At 41.3% G+C, this 19,961-nt stretch overlaps 1 protein-coding gene across 1 annotated transcript; it reads left to right on the forward strand.

Annotated features, from left to right (window-relative positions):
• The first annotated feature begins 10,686 nt into the window (after positions 1-10,686).
• On the forward strand, positions 10,687-11,986 carry LOC138883605 (uncharacterized). Its single transcript, XM_070164300.1, has 2 exons — positions 10,687-11,182; positions 11,673-11,986. The coding sequence occupies exons 1-2, from the start codon at positions 10,687-10,689 to the stop codon at positions 11,984-11,986; spliced, it is 810 nt and encodes a 269-aa protein (XP_070020401.1).
• The last annotated feature ends 7,975 nt before the right edge of the window (positions 11,987-19,961 follow it).

Raw genomic sequence — 19,961 nt, forward strand, 5'->3', positions numbered from 1 at the left:
GTGGTATCAGAACAGTTCTTTCCTAGGGTTGTCTACAGACCGTGTCTAGTAGAGTCTTGTTTATGGGTGTATCATGCACCACACTTATAAACAGGAGGCTACAGGACATATAAGATGTTATCCTGTCTTTTTATCTCAAGATCGTGCAATATAAGAATTCATGTTCCTAACGATACGTTATATTTTTAGCAATGCCTCCAAAGAGTACGGCCGCCCAGAAGGGAAAGTCCGTGGCTGGTGAGACTACTAGTCAAGCACCACGAGTTACCAGGGCTCGGGGAGAATCTCATGGTGTGGTTCCATCTCAGACTTCACATACCCCGCCTTTTCTAGAAGAGCTCCGAAGGGCACCTGCTCCAACACCCGCCCCTATACATTCAACACCTCAGCAGGATACGCCAGGTCAGGAGATGATAGATGTTGTTCAGTTATTGACCCGATTAGTAGCCACACAGGCTCGGCGTCAGGAAGCAGGTATTAGTCACACAGATAGGTCCGTGAGCGCGAGGGTTCGTGACTTTATTAATTTAGACCCTCCGGTATTCACTGGAGCAGACCCGAATGAGGACCCTCAAGTATTTATTGATAGAGTACAAAGCACGTTACGGGTAATGAAGGCCACTGAGACTGAGTCAGTTGAGCTAGCTTCCTATAGGCTCCGAGATGTTGCAGTTAATTGGTACGAGTCTTGGAAATTGTCCAGAGGTGAGAATGCCCATCCCGCGGCATGGCAGGAGTTTACAGAAGCTCTTTTTCGTCATTATCTGCCACCAGAGCTTAGGCGAGCCAGAGTTGATAGGTTCTTGACCCTTCGGTAGGGAAACATGAGTGTTCGGCAGTACTGTATTCAGTTTGATTCGTTGGCTAGGTATGCACCCACTATTGTATCTAAGATGGAGGATCGGGTTCACCGGTTCGTGATGGGGTTAGAACCTTACTTGCTTAACGATTGTATGTCGGTTTCACTTCATCCAGACATTTATATTTCTCGTATTCAGGCGTACGCTCAAGGTGTAGAGGAGCGTAAACAGAAACAGAGGGCCGATCGTGAGCATGATAGGGCCCAAAATAAGAGGGCGAGGTCTTCGGGTCCTTCTTGTGAGTTTCGAGATGGTCAGAGGCAACAATATTCGAGATATCCATCCCAGTCCTCGGCTAGCGCGCCCCCTCAGTTTGGAGGAAAGAGATTTGATCGTTCTACATATTTAGGGCCTGGCCAGAATTTTAGGGCCTCAAGTTTTCAGTATAGGGGTGAGTCAAATCAGATGAGGCCACCCTTACCACGATGTACTCAATATGGTAAGCAGCATACCGGGCAGTGCCGTATGAGGTCAGGTGCGTGTTATACTTGTGGTTATCCGGGCCACGTTATGAGGGATTGTCCGATGAGAGGTGATGCAAGCATAGCTCAGCCAGGGGGATCTGTGGCTGGATCGTCATCATCAGTACGCCCCCTAGGCAAAGTCCCCAAGCACCAATGAGTCGTGGTAGAGGCAGAGGCGGAGCATCTAGCTCGAGCAGCCCTCAGAACCATATTTATGCGTTAGCAGGATGACAGGACCAAGAGTCATCGCCTGATGTTGTTACAGGTATATTATCAGTCTCCTCTTACGATGTATATGCACTAATTGATCCAGGTTCCACCTTATCATACGTTACTCCGTTGATTGCTAGTAAGTTTGAAATAAAACCTGAATTGGTTAAACCTTTTGAGGTGTCTACACCTGTTGGGGACTCGGTGATAGCTAAGCAGGTATATAGGGGTTGTATAATAATAGTTCATGGTCGACCTACCGTAGAAGACTTAATCGAGTTAGATATGGTAGAATTTGATGTTATAATGGGTATGGATTGGTTGGCTTCTTATCATGCCAATGTTGATTGTAGATCGAAGATAGTCCGATTTCAATTTCCGGGGGAGCCTATTTTGGAGTGGAAAGGTAACACGGCATCGCCGAGAGGTAGATTTATTTCCTATCTCAAGGCAAGGAAGATGATCAGAAAGGGCTGTATTTATCACTTAGTTCGGGTTCAGGATATGGAAGTAGAGTCACCAACTATTTAGTCCATCCCTGTGGTAAATGAGTTTCCAGATACCTTCTCTGATGAACTTCCGGGTCTCCCGCCAGAGCGAGAAATTGAGTTTTCTATTGACCTACTACCAGATACTCACCCAATATCTATTCCTCCCTATAGAATGGCCCCCGCAGAGCTGAAAGAATTGAAAGAACAACTAAAGGACTTGCTTGAAAAAGGTTTTATCAGACCTAGTACGTCCCCGTGGGGAGCACCTATGTTGTTTGTAAGGAATAAAGATGGTTCCTTAAGAATGTGTATTGATTATAGGCAACTGAATAAGGTAACGATCAAGAATAAGTACCCGCTCCCGAGGATTGATGACTTATTTGATCAGTTGCAAGGTGCCAAGTGGTTTTCAAAGATAGACTTGAGGTCCAGGTACCACCAAGTAAGGGTTAAGGATAAAGATATTCCGAAGACAACGTTCAGGACTAGATATGGGCATTTTGAGTTTCGGGTTATATCGTTCGGTCTGACCAATGCCCCAGCAGTATTCATGGATTTGATGAACCGTGTGTTCTGGACTTTCTTAGATCTGTTTGTAATTGTATTTATTGACGATATATTGGTATATTCTCGTTCAGAGGATGAGCATGCTGGTCATCTGCGTATGGTGCTCAGAGTTCTACAAGAAAGGAAGTTGTATGCAAAATTTTCTAAGTGTGAATTCTGGTTGAACTCCGTAACTTTCCTTGGGCATATCATTTCGGGTGAAGGCATCCTGATGGATACACAAAATATTGAGGCAGTAAAGACTTTGCCTAGGCCCACAACACCAACGGATGTTCGTAGTTTTCTTGGGTTGGCAAGTTATTACAGGAGATTTGTGGAAGGATTTTCTTCCCTTTCAGCACTTTTAACAAAGTTGTCTCAGAAGGGAGCAAAATTTCAATGGACTGATGCTTGTGAACGGAGTTTCCAGGCATTAAAGGATAGGTTAACTTCAGCACCGGTTCTCACGCTCCCAGAAGGGACCGATGGTTATGTTATCTATTGTGATGCTTTAGGCGTTGGATTGGGTTGTGTGCTGATGCAGCATGATAAGGTTGTGGCTTATGCTTCTAGACAACTAAGAAAGCACATAAAGAACTACCCGACCCACGATTTAGAGTTAACTGCGGTGATTCATGCACTAAAGATGTGGATGCACTACTTGTATGACATTCATGTTGATATTTATACGGATCATAAGAGCCTCCAGTACATCTTCACGCAAAGGGAATTCAATCTTCGTCAAAGGAGATGGTTGGAGCTACTTAAAGACTATGACGTTAATATTTATACCATCCGGGGAAGGCAAACGTAGTTGCCGATGCACTCAGCCGTAGATCTATGGGTAGCCTGTCATATTTGCAGCCAAAAAAGAGGGGAATAACCCATGAGGTTCATCAGCTAGCTAGTCTTGGAGTTCGATTACTGGACTCAGGTGACATTGGAATTACTCTTCTGGATACGACAACATCATCTTTAGTAACTGAAGTGAAGGAACGCCAATACGAGGACCCGGTGCTAATTCATTATAGAGATACCACTCTTCAGAAGGAGAAGACACCGTTTGAAATTACCGAAGATGGGGTCCTCAGATACCAAGGGCGATTATGTGTTCCTAATGTTGCGGGGTTGCGTCGGCAGGTCATGGGAGAAACTCACTATTCCCGTTATTCTATCCATCCAGGAGCGACAAAGATGTATCATGACATCAGGGAAATATATTGGTGGGACGGAATGAAAAAGGACATAGCTGAATTTGTTGCTCAGTGCCCTAACTGTCAGCAGGTTAAGATTGAGCATCAAAAACCTGGTGGATTATTGCAGGCTATGGAGATTTCGACATGGAAATGGGAAATAATCAATATGGACTTCATCATAGGCTTACCTCGTACCCAGCGTAAGTTCGATTCGATATGGGTGATTGTTGATAGGCTCACAAAGTCAGCCCATTTTCTGCCCGTTAGAACTACGTACTCCTCAGAAGATTATGCGAGGCTTTATATTAAGGAGATAGTACGACTGCATGGTGTACCTGTATCTATTATCTCAGATAGAGGAGCTCAATTTACAGCTAACTTCTGGAGATCCTTCCAAAAGGGATTGGGGACTCAAGTAAGTCTTAGTAAAACATTTTATCCCCAGACAGACGGACAGGCTGAGCGTACAATTCAAACACTGGAGGATATGTTGCAAGCTTGTGTAATAGACTTCAAAGGTAGCTGGGATAATCATCTTCCGCTTATTGAGTTCGCATATAATAATAGCTACCATTCCAGCATTCAGATGGCTCCATACGAAGCCCTTTACGGATGAAAGTGTAGGTCGCCTATAGGGCGGTTCGACGTTGGAGAATCTGGATTACACGGGCCAGGCCTGGTTCAGCAAGCCATAGAAAAAGTAAAGCTTATCCGGGATCGACTATTGACAGCTCAGAGTCGTCAGAAGTCATATTCAGACGTGCGACGTCGAGATTTAGAGTTTGGGGTTGATGACTGGGTATTCTTGAAGGTGTCACCTATGAAGGGTGTGATGAGATTTGGCAAAAAGGGTAAACTTATCCCACAGTATATCGGGCCTTATAAGATCATTCGGAGGGTGGGCCGAGTAGCTTATGAGTTAGAATTGCCCTCGCAATTGGAGTCTGTCCATCCAGTTTTTCATGTATCTATGTTACGAAAGTATATTGGTGATCCTACCCGAGTGGTACCTACGAATGATGTACAAATTACAAAGGACTTGTCATACGAGGAAATTCCAATTGCCATTCTAGACCGACAAATGCGCAAGCTACGGAATAAGGAGGTAGCCTCCGTGAAAGTACTTTTGAGAAACAACAATGTGGAAGAAATGACTTGGGAGGCCGAGGAAAACATGAAGTCTAGATATCCCTACTTATTTCCTCCTCCAGAGAAGGGTCCGACTGAGACGTCATAATCATAAGGTATGTGCATAAATTCTTGCGTTTGTTATTGTCGTTGGTCATGTGAGGCCATTGTCGTTATTGATAATTGTGATCCTGTGTGGCGTTGGGTTATTAAGCTTCTATAGGGAGAGTTGGTAGTAGTATTGTTATAAAAGGCGACCTTGCCAAAGTTATATGGATCACGGAGAGTGGAACATTTGAGGACGAATGTTTCCAAGGGGGAAAGGATGTTACATCTCGCATTTTTGTACGTTAAGAGTTTCGTCTTCGGTTAACTGACGTAGAATCAGGGATGAGATCATCTTGATGTTAACGTATTAACAAGAAATAAATAAGTGTTATGAGAGATAAAGGGGTACGCGGATTAACGAAAACGAGTTTCGTTGAAAGTGGACAATTTGGAATAAAATACGGGTAGAGCAATAATACTCAAAAATTATAAACTAGTACCATGAAAGGTACCATGTGACCACGGTAGTATAATATATAAAGTATATATGAAGTATTTTAAAAAAATAAATAGAATTTTAAGTAATTTGGGGTAATTTTTAAATTATGCGGGTAGTTGATTAATTATCGAATAACGAAACATTACCCGGTTAACTAATAAGTGGATAAATTTAACAAAAATCATCTCCCCCAACAAGGGAAACGTGGCAGCCCACTATCTGACATAGTGACTCATTAGTGTATGACTCAGGGACTTCAATAGTAGTAGTGTTTATCCATTCAAATATAATTCTTACCCCTTATAGTTATTAAACCCTTTTGAATTTCACTTTTGAAAATAAACTACAAAAGATACCACAAATAGCATAGATGTTTTACCAATTGAGTTTCTTGTTCAACTCCTACTGAAAAGGGTAATTCCTCCGAAATATACAAAAAAAAAAGCAAAGGTAGTGGAACTAATTGCGTGAGCTCTAAATCAGTAAAGTGTAGTATACTGCATATTTGCGCCACCTCTTCATACACCCGATATAGACTTCGCTAAGTTTGGAATACAGTATTAGGAAGGTTTATGCTGTCGATACAAGTGATATAGCTATCCAGGTTTATGCTCTCGATGCAAGTGATATAGCTGTTCAGGTATGTTAAGGACCTCCCTTCTTTCTTTTGGCATGGTCCAGATTATACGAAAGAAACGAGCAAATACACGGTTTCTATAAATTATTCTATTCATAGAAATAGTAGGGGTGTCTATATTCTTGATTCCCCATGAGAATTATTATTATCTTCTGTTCATGGGTCTCAGAATAATACGCAGCTGGAAAAGTTTATCCGGAAGGAATATCGAGATTATTATGTATTTTCATGCATTTTACTCATTTATACATGTGCATTGACCCATGACCAGATGGCGTTATATATGCGTATATATGTAAATATATGTATATGGGATATGGGAAAAGGTTACGGTGTTATACACGCACCACCACCTGTCACACCTCCTTTTGCGCGCCTACCCCGAAGGATAAATGCGTGAGGGAGTTTTTCCAATTTAAGTGACAATATTCGAAATGAGATTATTTATTTAATTCAGAGTCGCCACTTGGGAAAGGTTTGGCTTTTGGTGTCTCAAGTCACCGGTTTATCTTGAATCCCAATTTGAGGAAAATATTCGACTTTCCAAATGAAGTCTGCGAACCAGAAATTCTGAGTAAGGAATTCTGTTGACCCGAGGGAAGGTGTTAGGCACCCCCGAATCCCGTGGTTCTAGCACGGTCGCTTAAATTCTTGTAATGGCTATATATCTGATTTTTATACATGTTATGACTTGTGTGCTTTTATTAAGTTTAAAACCGCTTTATTATTATTTTTATAGAATTGCAACATCGTGGAAATGGATCTTCGAACCACGTCACAATCAATGCACCCGTGGTTGTTAATACGTTCCGACTCCGTTGAGATTTGGATTTGGGTCACATAAATGCCACCCGAATTTAAGAATGTAATTTAATTAAATCGCGCCTAAAGAGTCTAACGCGTTATTATCTTTGGGGAAGGTAGTGAAATTCACTAAACAGTCCATCCCAAATTCTAAGTATTTTATTATGACCAATTATTGAGGGCCCCGCCATTTGCATTTTTTATTTGGCAAGGCACGCCTCATTTTTATTTTAAAAGGATCGACCTATAGTGACTATGTTTTCTATTCCGTTCGTCTCTATAATGAAAGAAAAAGAGTTCTAACTTATTTACATGCTCACGAGTTATTATAGTTGAGTTTCAAAAGTGAGTCGTATAACATTCATACGGTACCTTTAACTACCCTGACTCCTATCTGAATATATTTCCAGTATTACAATAACATTACTGCGAAGCTGAATTCACTGTATTGGGTTTTACTATGTTTATCTTGCACGATCTGTTGATTTGTTTGTAACCTCCTGTCTAGCCGTAACTAGGCTCTTTCTTAATCAACTGCTAACTACTCGTTGGCCCATTCTCATATAAATATTCCACATAAACCTTCTTGATTTATTTCCTTTATCTTAACTTACGTCTCATACTGGCTCCTTATTTATCCATAACATTCCGGCAGGAATCCCTCACTTCTTCTCCTTGACGCCATGTTTTCATAATGTTCTGCGATCGTAGCCTATTGTAGGCTTTGAATAGTGCAATCTCATCCCTTTCTTATTTTTATTGTGTTCTTCCTTTACCATTCCGTAGTTACTAGAACTACTTAATTCTGAATTAACATCACATCACTCCATATTCCCCCCTTTATGCGAGTACTATGACTTGTAGCTATGACGACCTGCCCATAGATATTTTTCTTCTTCATCTTTGGCATCCTTTCACATCATCCATGACCCTTACTTGCCTTGCGGTAATCCTTCTGTACCAAGGATAACAAATTTCCTTACTCGCGAGGGTGACACTTAGTATAACTGGCACATAGAATCCCTTAAGCTTAACTTTGCTCACATTGCTTGCTTTAGGGAAGCGTCTTCCTGAATAACCATTCTTTGAGTTTCTCATGAATCTTCCTTTGTGGTCCATTATATTATCGTCGGAACGCAATATGAAGTTCTCATGATGCCGACCATCATCAAATCACTCAGTCCCTAATTCATGTTTAGTTTATCATTTTCCACCAGTCCATGCTGACTTCTATTACTCTAGGTCTAACATTTTCTTCTGAATCACGTTAGAGTCGCAAACTTGTTTCTCGAAGTGAGGATATGACATTATGCCCTATACTCTTTTGTTACCTCAAGTCCTGTCACTTCTCGTCTTTTCCTTCACTTGACAATTGACTCTGGAATACTGTCATCTTTTTGCCTACCGTTGTTGTAAAGCCCCAGAAAATGTTGCTTAGTAATTTAAGATTTTGTGTCGCCAAGGTAGGCTAAATATTTTATCTTGCATGCAAATGAGGATTAAGGATATAATGGATATCAATTAGATATGGTAATAAGTGTATAAGTCTTATTATAAGTGAGTTGGGGTCTAAGGAGAAGCCAAAGTCTAAGACAAGTTGGAAAATTACCTAATATACTAAAGTTGTAAATGAGTACGCACAAGACCTCGTATATTTTTTGATAAAATGCTCAAATGAGCTAGAATTATGAATATCCTCCTAATTTGTGTTCAATTTTGTTATGTCTCGAAGTAGATGGGCATTGCTAGAATTTCCGGAACGTTGTATTAACTTAAGGAAAAGCTTTTTGAGGTATGTATGGCTAAAACCCCGTCTCTTAGAAATTGAGCTTCCATGGTGCATGTGTAAATGTTGTAAGTTCGAAACGTGATTGATGTAGTACTTGTTATGTTAAGTGAATTATTGTTGTGAAAATGTATGTGGTAGGTACTTCTTCACATGTTTAATGTGTTATTCTTTGTAAATGGAGGATGAATGTAGAACATGATCTATGTGCTAAATGCCTAAATGTCATGCCAAGGTTACTTTGGGACTAATATGCCAAAATTGACGAATTCCTCTCTATGCTTATGATTTAAATTGCCCGTTTATGCGCCTATGATCTTAAGTGGCAAAATAATTGTTAAAAATGGGAATAATGTGAAACGTAAATTATGGAAGGTGGAAATTATGGCCCCAAGTGCCGGTGAACTAATACATGTGTAACCAAAGATTGGTGAGATGAATAATGAAATAATGGTAACGTCTCGGGGAGACGACTTAGCCGATCGGGCAGTGATCGGATGTCATGATATTTATACACATGGTGGTAATGTATGGATGATAGAAACTGGAAAGTGTGAATGAATAATCGTAACATCTCCGGGAGATGGCTTAGCCAATCGGGCTGTGATCGGACTCCGCTTAAAGAAGCGGTGGCAAAGTGGATAATGATGCAACAGTGTGGGATGCTCCAATCTAAAATTCAGAAGTTATGTGAAAATCATGTGAAACTCCTTATATTGTTGACATGGTGCATATTTGAAACTTTGCTGTCTTTATGATTTCCTCTTTATTCTTGTATGAAGGTTCTTTCTAATTAGATGGTGTTTAGTTATACATACTAGTGCTATTCGATGGAACTAACGTCCCTTTTGCCGGGGGCGCTACATTTGTTTTATAAATGTAGGTGGCTCCATAATTGATAGTGCCGATCGCGCGTAGCGGAACATCCTCCTCTCAAAGTCTTGGTGAGCCCATTTCTCCTTCAAAGGGGTTATGTTGTACATCTTTTGCTATAGATATCCACTTTTGAGGTATAGCCGGGGGCTTGTCGCCGGCATTTTCATACTTGTATTTTGCATCCTTAGAGGCTCCGTAGACATATGTGTGGGTTATGTACGGGTGTTGGATGGGTCTACAAACTATGTTGTAATTCTAGCTCTCGCCTCTCTAAAGTGTAATTATATGGGATCTTGGAAACTTAACTACGGTTTAAGGTTGTGATATAAAATGAACTAACCGTGTTTAATGTACCATCTTTCCTATTGTCTAAATAAATGAAAGTATGGCTTCCTTATTCTTATTGAGATGGGTAGAAAGTGTTTGATAAGGCTTGCTCAGTGGGGTTCACTCGACTGAGCGCCAGTCGCGCCTCCCGAGATTTGGGGCATAACAAACTTGGTATCAGAGCCTAAGGTTTTAAAGTGTCCTAGGATATCTCGGAGCCGTGTCTAGTAGAGTCCTTCTTATCGGTGTGTAGTCGACCACATCTATATGTTGGAGGCTACTTGGGCATTTTGGAATAACACCCTTCTTTGATATTCTGAATCGTGCGGTGAAGTTGTTCCCTCTCTAATTAGTGCATTGTTCTATCTTTCAGTAAATGGAACCTAAGATGAAAGCGAGAACTTGACAGGAAGCCGATACTAATGACACTTCAGGAGTGGCTGATGAATCACTATTTGATACTATGGGTGAGGGTAGCCGCCCTGCTATCACTATGCCTGATGCTTCTATTCTATAGTAGACTACCCTAGTTCCAACACCTGTGGAAGGTACTACTATCCCTCCCATTGATACTCCTATTCTACCTCCAGCCCCACCTTCCTATTCTGGTATTTCTGATGGGAATCTTAGGGGAGCTATTCAGATGTTGACTCAGCTGGTGGCCTCTCAGGCCTAGAGGTCAAATGTTGCGCCTAGTTCATCGAGCCTGCAAGGGGATTCCACCAGTTCCAGGGTGAATAGATTTCTTCAGTTAGACCCTCTAGCATTTACGAGTGCCAATCCAGAAGAAGACCCTCAAGATTTAATTGATGAGATGCAGAAGACCCTCAGGGTTATGTGTGCAACTGAGACAGAGGGAGCAGAGTTGGCTGCCTACCGCCTGAAAGGGGTGGCCTATTCATGGTTTGAGTTGTGGGAAGATTCCCGTGAGGAGGGGAGCCCTCCAGCGAGGTGGAGCGAGCTTGCTGATGCCTTTATTGATCATTTCCTGCCCGCTGAGACAAGGACAGCCCGTGTAGCAGAGTTTGAAAATTTGAAGCAAGGTAACAGGAGTGTGTGGGAGTACCACATGGAGTTTGCTCGCTTGTCCAAGTATTCCATCCATATGTTTCCCACGATAGAGGCCAGGGTGCGTCGGTTTGTTCAAGGCCTTAATCATCTAACTATTAATGAGGCATCTATAGCTGCCTTAAATTCTGACATGAATTATGGGAAGATTGTTGCATTTGATCCGGCTACCGAGAACCGTAAATTGAAGAACATAATGGAGAGAGAGGGTAATAGAAGGACCCGTTCTACGGGAAACATGGGTGAGTCATTCGGTGGGGGAAAGATCAGCTTTCAGGGGAGGATCATCAGGGTCATCCCAATCTGTTGCACAGTCTTCAGCCAGTACACCGCCATCAGGGCCCAGCCAACAGCAGCAGTGGAGTCGTTTCAAGCCTAGTAAGGGCAACAAAGGATCCTATCAGTGGGGTCGGTTAGGAGAGAGATGCCAACAGCATCAGAGGTCTTCGTGCCCCAAGTGCGGGAAGATGCACTCAGGGGTTTGATACTTGGAGTTACCTGTATGTTATGGATGCGGGATGAGGGGCCACATTCAGAAGCATTGTCATACATCCTTCCAGGGAGTGGGTGGGGGCACACCTCAATCATCAGGTCCAGCAGCTACTACATCCTCAGCCCCCTCTAAAGTTCGAGGTGCCCCAGCACCCGCAGGGCGTGGTGTAGCTAGGGGTAGTGCGCAGAGTTCAGGAGGATCCAGTTGGTTCTATGCTATGAGTGGTCGCTAGACTGCAGAGGCTTCTCCAGATGTTGTTACAGGTATTCTGACTGTCCAATCTCATGATGTGTATGCACTTATTGACCCCGGTTCCACCTTGTCCTATGTTACCCCTTTTATTGCTATGGAATTTGTGATAGAACCAGATCAACTTTATGAGCCATTATTGGTGTCTACTCCGGTGGGTGAGTTTATTATGGCTGCCCAAGTTTATAGGGGTTGTGTTGTTACGATACGGGGTAGGGATACCATGGCCGATCTTATTGAATTAGGGATGGTCGATTTTGATGTAATAATGGGAATGGATTGGCTTTATTCATGCTTTGCCTAACTTGATTGCCGGACTAGAACCATAAGGCTTGACTTTCCTAATGAGCCTATTGTTGAGTGGAAGGGAGATAATGTGGTGCCTAAAGGTCGGCTTATTTCTTACCTTACGACCGCGAAGATGATCAAGCAGGGGTGTATCTATCATTTAGTTCGGGTTGCGGATGCCAATGCCGAGGCGCCTAGCCTTGAGTCCGTGCCAATTGTGAATGAATTTCCGGATGTATTCCCAGATGAACTACCTGGAATTCCTCTAGACAGGGAGATTGATTTAGGGATCGATGTGATGCCAGGCACGGAGCCTATATCAATTCCACCTTACAGAATGGCACCGGCAGAATTGAAAGAGCTAAAGGAACAATTGAAGGATTTGCTAGAAAAGGGTTTCAGCCGGCCGAGTGTGTCACCATGGGGTGCACCAGTCTTGTTTGTAAGGAAGAAAGATGGGTCGCTACGGATGTGTATTGACTACTGGCATCTTAACAAGGTCACAATATAAAACAAATATCCTCTACCAAGGATAGATGACTTGTTTGATCAATTGCAAGGTGCTACGTGTTTCTCAAAAATTGACTTGCGGTCTGGGTATCATCAATTGAAGATAAGGGAACAGGATATTCCAAGAACAACTTTCAGGACTCGGTATGGGCACTTCGAATTTATGGTGATGTCTTTTGGGCTAACAAATGCCCCGACAGCTTTCATGGATCTTATGAATCGAGTCTTCAAGCCTTTTATAGACTCCTTTGTAATAGTATTCATTGATGATATTCTTGTGTATTCCCCAAGTCGAGAAGATCATGCTAACCATCTCAGGGCAGTTCTGCAGACTCTTCAGCAACATCAACTATATGCAAAATTTTCGAAATGTGAATTCTGGCTTGAATCCGTCGCGTTCTTGGGTCATGTCGTTTCCAGGGAAGGAATTATGGTTGATCCTCAAAAGATTGCAGCAGTGAGGAATTGGCCCAGACCTACCACTCCAACAGAGATTTGTAGTTTCTTGAGTTTGGCTGGGTACTACCGGAGATTTGTGGAAGGATTTTCTACTCTTGCCTCTCCATTGACTAAATTGACCCAGAAAGCAATAAAATTCCAATGGTTCGATGCTTGTGAAAGGAGTTTCCAAGAATTGAAATCAAGATTAACTACAGCACCGGTATTAACCCTACCAAAGGGTACAGAGGGATTTGTGGTGTATTGCGACGCTTCAAGGATCGGGTTTGTGTGTGTGTTAATGCAACACGACAAGGTTATATCCTACGCTTCTAGGCAACTTAAGAACCATGAAAAGAACTATCCAACTCATGACTTAGAGCTTGCGGCAGTGGTGTTTGCACTAAAGATTTGGCGACATTATTTGTATAGGGTGCATGTGGATGTATTTACAGACCACAAGAGCCTTGAATATATTTTCAAACAGAAGGAGTTGAATCTGAGACAAAGAAGATGGCTAGAGTTACTCAAGGACTATGACATTGATATTCTCTATCACCCGGTAAAGGCTAATATTGTAGCGGATGCTCTTAGTCAAAAATCTATGGGGAGCTTGGCTCATTTGGAGGCATATCAGAGGCCGTTGGCTAGGGAGGTTCACCAGTTGGCTAGTTTGGGAGTTCGCCTGGCGAACTCTAATGAAGGAGGAGTGATTGTGCAGAATAGGGCTAAATCATTGCTTGTGACGGAAATGAAAGAGAAGCAATTCAATGATCTATTGTTAGCACAACTGGAAGAGGGGATTCATAAACATAAGACCACAGCTTTTTCCCTTGGCATGGATGATGGTACCCTACGGTACCAAGGCCGCCTATGTGTTCCGGATATTGACGGTCTTTGAGAAAGGATCATGGAAGAAGCTCACACGTCCAGGTATTCCGTGCACCCAGGTTATACGAAAATGTATCATGATCTCAGGGAAGTTTATTGGTGGAATGGCATGAAAAGGGATGTGGCGGACTTTGTGACTAGATGTCCGAACTGTCAGCAAGTAAAAGTCGAACATCAAAGACCTGGTGGATTGGCTCAAAGCATAGAAATTCCAATGTGGAAATGGGAGATGATCAACATGGATTTTGTGATAGGGTTGTCGTGCACTCCACTCAAGTTTGACTCAATTTGGTGATCGTTGATCGGCTCACAAAATCAGCACACTTTTTGCCAGTTAAATCTACCGACACAGCGGAACATTATGCTTAATTGTATATGAAAGAAATAGTCAGGTTGCATGGCACTCCAGTCTCAATCATTTCAGATCGAGGGGCTCAGTTCACAGCTAACTTTTGGAAGAAATTTTAGCAGGGCTTGGGCACGCAGGTAAATGTCAGCACAACTTACCATCCTCAAACTGACGGGCAAGCAGAGAGGACTATTCAGATGCTTGAGGACATGTTGCGTGCTTGCACTCTTCATTTTAGAGGTAGTTGGGATGACCATTTGTCACTCATAGAAATTGCTTACAACAACAGCTTCCATGCTAGTATCCAGATGGCACCATTCGAGGAACTGTATGGTAGGATATACAGATCTCCCATTGGGTGGTTCGAGGTTGGAGAAGCATAATTGATAGGGTCGGACCTCATGCATCAGGCCATGGAGAAAGTCAAAATTATTAAGGAGAGGTTGAAAACTGCTCAAAGTCGCCAAAAGTCTTATTCGGACATTCGTCACAGAGATTTGGAGTTCAAAGAAGATGATTGGGTATTTTTGAAGGTTTCCCCATGAAGGGCATCATGCGATTCGGGAAGAAAGGGAAGTTAAGTCCGAGGTATGTCGGACCGTATAGAATCATTCAAAAAATCGGTCAGGTGGCATACAAGCTCGAGCTGCCACCCGAGATATCGCTGGTACATCCGGTCTTCCATGTGTCTATGTTGAAAAAGGTAGTGGGAGATCCGTCCGTTATTGTGCCAATTGAAGCTATTGAGGTTAATGAAGAACTATCTTACGAAGAAATTCAAGTTGCCATTCTTGATAGGCAAGTCCGGAAATTGAGAAATAAGGAAATTGCCTCTGTAAAAGCGTTATGGTGGAACCAGCAGGTTGAGGAAGCCACTTGGGAAGCCGAGGAAGAAATGAGAAAGAAGTACCCACATTGGTTTGAATAGTTATGTAATAGCTTTCATGCATTTGGTTCCTATAAACTCTTATCTTTTGATTAGAATTATGTTAAACTATTCCATTTTGGTTATGTATGTTGCTTATGCGGCCATGGTTGGTGTTAAACAGGTTATGTTATGTCTATGGAACATGTATATGCTGTTAGGATATGTATCTGGGGCCCTCTGATAGGTGGATAGTCCTAGTTACAAAGGAAACTCTGGGAAAATTTTCGGAAATTTAAGGAGTTAGCCAAATTCGGGGCTGTTGAATATTTCATAATGTGAAAAAGCAGAAGTTACATAAGGATGGCTAATAAATGAAACTTGATCCTCATTCGAGGACGAATGATCTTAAGCGGGGGAGAATGTAAAGCCCTAGAAAATGTTGCTTAGTAATTTAAGATTTCGTGGTGCCAAGGTAGGCTAAATATTTTATCTTGTGTGCAAATGAGGATTAAGGATATTATGGATATGAATTGGATATGGTAATAAGTGTATAAGTCTTATTATAAGTGATTTGGGGTGTAATGAGAAGCCTAAGTATAAGATAAGTTGGAGAATTACCTAATAAACTAAAGTTGTAAATGAGTACGCACAAGACCTCACTTTGGATAAGTATATCTCCATTTATATAAGGTGTTGTGAGATGGACAACCTATAAAATAAAGTTCTTTGTGTCTAGTTTCCAATGCTTCAAACCGTTCGTCATTAGGAGACTTCTACCAGAAGTTATGACAAAATTACAAAAGCAGTGCAAAAATTTACACTACCACGGCGCCCCATGCGGCGACCCATGCGCCGCGCCTGTAGGAATTCCAGTATGGTCCGAAATTTCAATTCCAAACACATTTTGCACAGCCTCCCCGTGCCCTGTGGCATCCCACATGGCGCGGGTGTAAAAGAAATCGGGCTTTTATTGTAAAACGACCTCATTTCGCCAAATAAATGCAAGGGACCATTTCTTGAGCAATAATCAGATATTTCTAGAGTGAGAAAGTATCCCTCATCAATTCTTCTACAACTCTTGCTCAAATCTTGAAGGATTAACAAGGAAAACCACACTAGGTCTACATCCTTGAGGTAAGATTCTACACCCTAACCCTTAATTTCGAATTTTAGCTAAAGATGTGTATTTATCAAGAAAGTTTGTGGGTGTTGGAGTTGTTATCTTTCTTGCATGTGTTGTCAAAAGGTGTAAGAACATTGTTGAGCTAAAAATGGTAAAGTATGGGTTGTGAATTGATGAAATCCTCTATAAAAGTAGCATAAAGATGTAACGCTCGTATGGTTTTTGATAAAATGATCAAATGAGCTAGAATTATGAATATCCTCCTAATTTTTGTTCAATTTTGTTATGTCTCGAAGTAGATGGGCATTGCTAGAATTTCCGGAACGTTGTAGTAACTTAAGGAAAAGCTTTTTGAGGTATGTATGGCTAAAACCCCGTCTCTTAGAAATTGAGCTTTCATGGTGCCCGTGTAAATGTTGTAAGTTCAAAACGTGATTGATGCAATACTTGTTATGTTAAGTGAATTATTGTTGTGAAAATGTATGTGGTAGGTACTTCTTCACATGTTTAATGTGTTATTCTTTGTAAATGGAGGATTAATGTAGAACATGATCTATGTGCTAAATGCCTAAATGTCATGCCAAGGTTACTTTGGGACTAATATGCCAAAATTGACGAATTCCTCTCTATGCTTATGATTTAAATTGCCCTTGTATGCGCCTATGATCTTAAGTGGCAAAATAAATGTTGAAAATGGGAATAATGTGAAACATGAATTATGGAATGTGGAAATTGTGCCCCCAAGTGCCGGTGAACTAATACATGTGTAACCAAAGACTGGTGAGATGAATAATGAAATAATGGTAACATCTCGGGGAGACGGCTTAGCCGATCGGGCCGTGATCGGACGCCCAGATATATATACACATGGTGATAATGTATTGATGATGGAAATTGGAAAGTGTGAATGAAATAATTGTAACATCTCCGGGAGACGGCTTAGCCGATCGAGCCGTGATCGGACTCTGCTCAAAGAAGCGGTGGCAAAGTGGATAATGATGCAACAGCGTGGGATGCTCCAATCTAAAATTCAGAAGTTATGTGAAAATCATGTGAACATCCTTATATTGTTGAGATGGTGCTTATTTGAAACTTTGTTGTCTTTATTATTTCCTCTTTATTCTTGTATGAAGGTTCTTTCTAATGAGATGGTGTTTAGTTATACATACTAGTGCTATTCGATGGAACTAACGTCCCTTTTGCCAGGGGCGCTACATTTTTTTATGAATGTAGGTGGCTCCATAACGGATAGTGCCGATCGCGCATAGCGAAGCATCCTCCTCTCAAAGTCTTGGTGAGCCCCTTTCTCCTTCAAGGGGGTTATGTTGTACATCTTTTGCTATAGATATTCATATTTGAGGTATAGCTGAGGCCTTGTCGCCGGCATTTTCATACTTGTCTTTTGCATACTTAGAGCTCCGTAGACATATGTGTGGGTTATGTACGGGTGTTGGATGGGTCTACAAACTATGTTGTAATTCTAGCTCTCGCCTCTCTAAAGTGTAATTGTATGTGATCTTGGAAACGTAACTACGGTTTAAGGTTGTGATATAAAATGAACTAACCGTGTTTAATGTACCATCTTTCCTATTGTCAAAATAAATGAAAGTATGGCTTCCTTATTCTTATTGAGATGGGTAGAAAGTGTTTGATAAGGCTTGCTCAGTTGGGTTCACTCGATTGAGTGCCGGTCGCGCCTACCGAGATTTGGGGCGTGACAGTTGTCATCCATGTATCACATCTTACTCTCAATGCTTCATTACTCTCTTCTTATTTCCTGCGAACATTTTTGTCTATTACTTTATTCTGAAAAATTCAACAAGATATTCTTTGCTTTTAGCTTCCCTTTGCACCATCCTTTGGCTCTTTAGGTTGCCTAGCATTATCTCTCTACTAGGGACGGGAGACATACTAAGATAATATTTATCCTTTTCAGGCTTCCAGTGCATGTCTTTGTAGTACTCATGTCTAGCTGTACTATTTTAGAGTGCACCATCTAGGCATCTCATAAGGAGATCTATTATCACCTTTTTAATATCCTTCCAAAATGTAAATTAGCGCAAACCATCCATCTATAATTTTGGATTACTCTAACCCCAGTCAGATCCTACTATCCCATCCTTCTCTTAAACCATATCCGTTAGCTCCCATAGGGTATGACTGAGATAGGTGTGGCTGATTGTACGTACATCTGTTACTATTGAAGGTAACTCAAAATGCTTATATCTCCCTTTCAAAATGGTAAATAATGATAATCTTTATTAGCTGGGTACCTCGTACCCTTCTTCACCTTGCTTCTTTTACTTGCTGAAACTTGTGTCTAACTTCCGATGTTGTTATTCCTTTTTACCGTAAGAGTGGATAAGTATTCTTTCCTTAAAGCTCCTTATCAAGAACCTTACACTTTTTAGTACACCCATGATCTGCTAAAGACCTCACATTTACTTATCGTAGGCATCATACAAAAATCCAATTCATCAGACTTAGCTTTTCCACAACAATCTCTCTTTCAAATATTCTTTTTGGATATAGGTATCATCTTATTACAAATACGATTTAGGAATCTGAATTCCTATGACTGATCTCTACCACACGATCTAGAGTAAGAAGAAAGAGTGACAATCTTAAATGCCATGTAGCCTCATGCTTATAAGTGTGGTGGACGATACACCCATAAACAAGACTCTACTAGACACGGCTTGTAGACTCCCTAGGACAAAACTGCTCTGATACCACTTTTGTCATGACCCAAACTGATGGGCCGCGACGGGCACCCGGTACCTTAATCAACCGAGTACTAACGTAACGTATCTTTATTATTACATCATCATATACACATGACATACGGGCCTCATAGGGCAACATGATCTTTTATAAACTCAAAACATAGGACAAAGCGTACAATCTTTCACGTACAAAACAAATATCTACAAGCCTTTATATGTATATAAATGTCATAAAGGTCGGGATAGAGTCCCGCCATATCAAACAATACACATCTAAATCATACTAACCAAACAAGCAACTCTGAAGCAAATGGAGCGCACCAACATCTTCCGCTAAGATGATAGCCTACTTGGAGGTCTCTCGACCTATCTATCGAGACCTGCGGTCATGAAAGGCAGCGTCCCCAGGCAAAAGGGACGTCAGTACAAATAATGTACTGAGTATGTAAGGCATGTAAATAAGTACATAACAGGCATATATGAAATATAAAGTAATTCACTCAACCTGTATGTCTGGGTAACTCTGTAAATTATAAATTACTTTCAACATCATGCATATGCGTATGAATATCATGTCGTGCATAGGTACATGTTTCATAACATTATCATCCTTTGAGGGCATCCCATCATATCATATCGATCACTATAGGAAAAATCATCATCGTATACCAACTGATCAGGTGGTGGTGCGTATATAACGTCATAACCTTTCCCATATCCCATATACATATATATACATACATATATACGCGTATATAATGCCATTTTAATACATACATATATATGCGTATATAACACCGTTTGAATCATATTTCAGCCACTGTGGGCAACATCATCATCACATACCAGCTGATCAGGTGGTGGTGCGTATATAACGCCGTAACCTTTTTCCATATCCCATATACATATATACGCATATATAAGGCCATCTGTTCATAGGTCAATGCACATGAATGCAATGCATGAAAAGTACGTTAATAAAATCTTTTGGGATCTCATAAGACCATTTTGCCTTTGAGTAATATCATAAAGTAAACTCTTTTCAACTTTCGTATTTTTCTGAGACCCATGAACAGATGATAAAAT

Source organism: Nicotiana sylvestris, chromosome 12 (genome assembly GCF_000393655.2).
Source record: "Nicotiana sylvestris chromosome 12, ASM39365v2, whole genome shotgun sequence".
NCBI classification, from domain to species: Eukaryota; Viridiplantae; Streptophyta; class Magnoliopsida; order Solanales; family Solanaceae; genus Nicotiana; species Nicotiana sylvestris.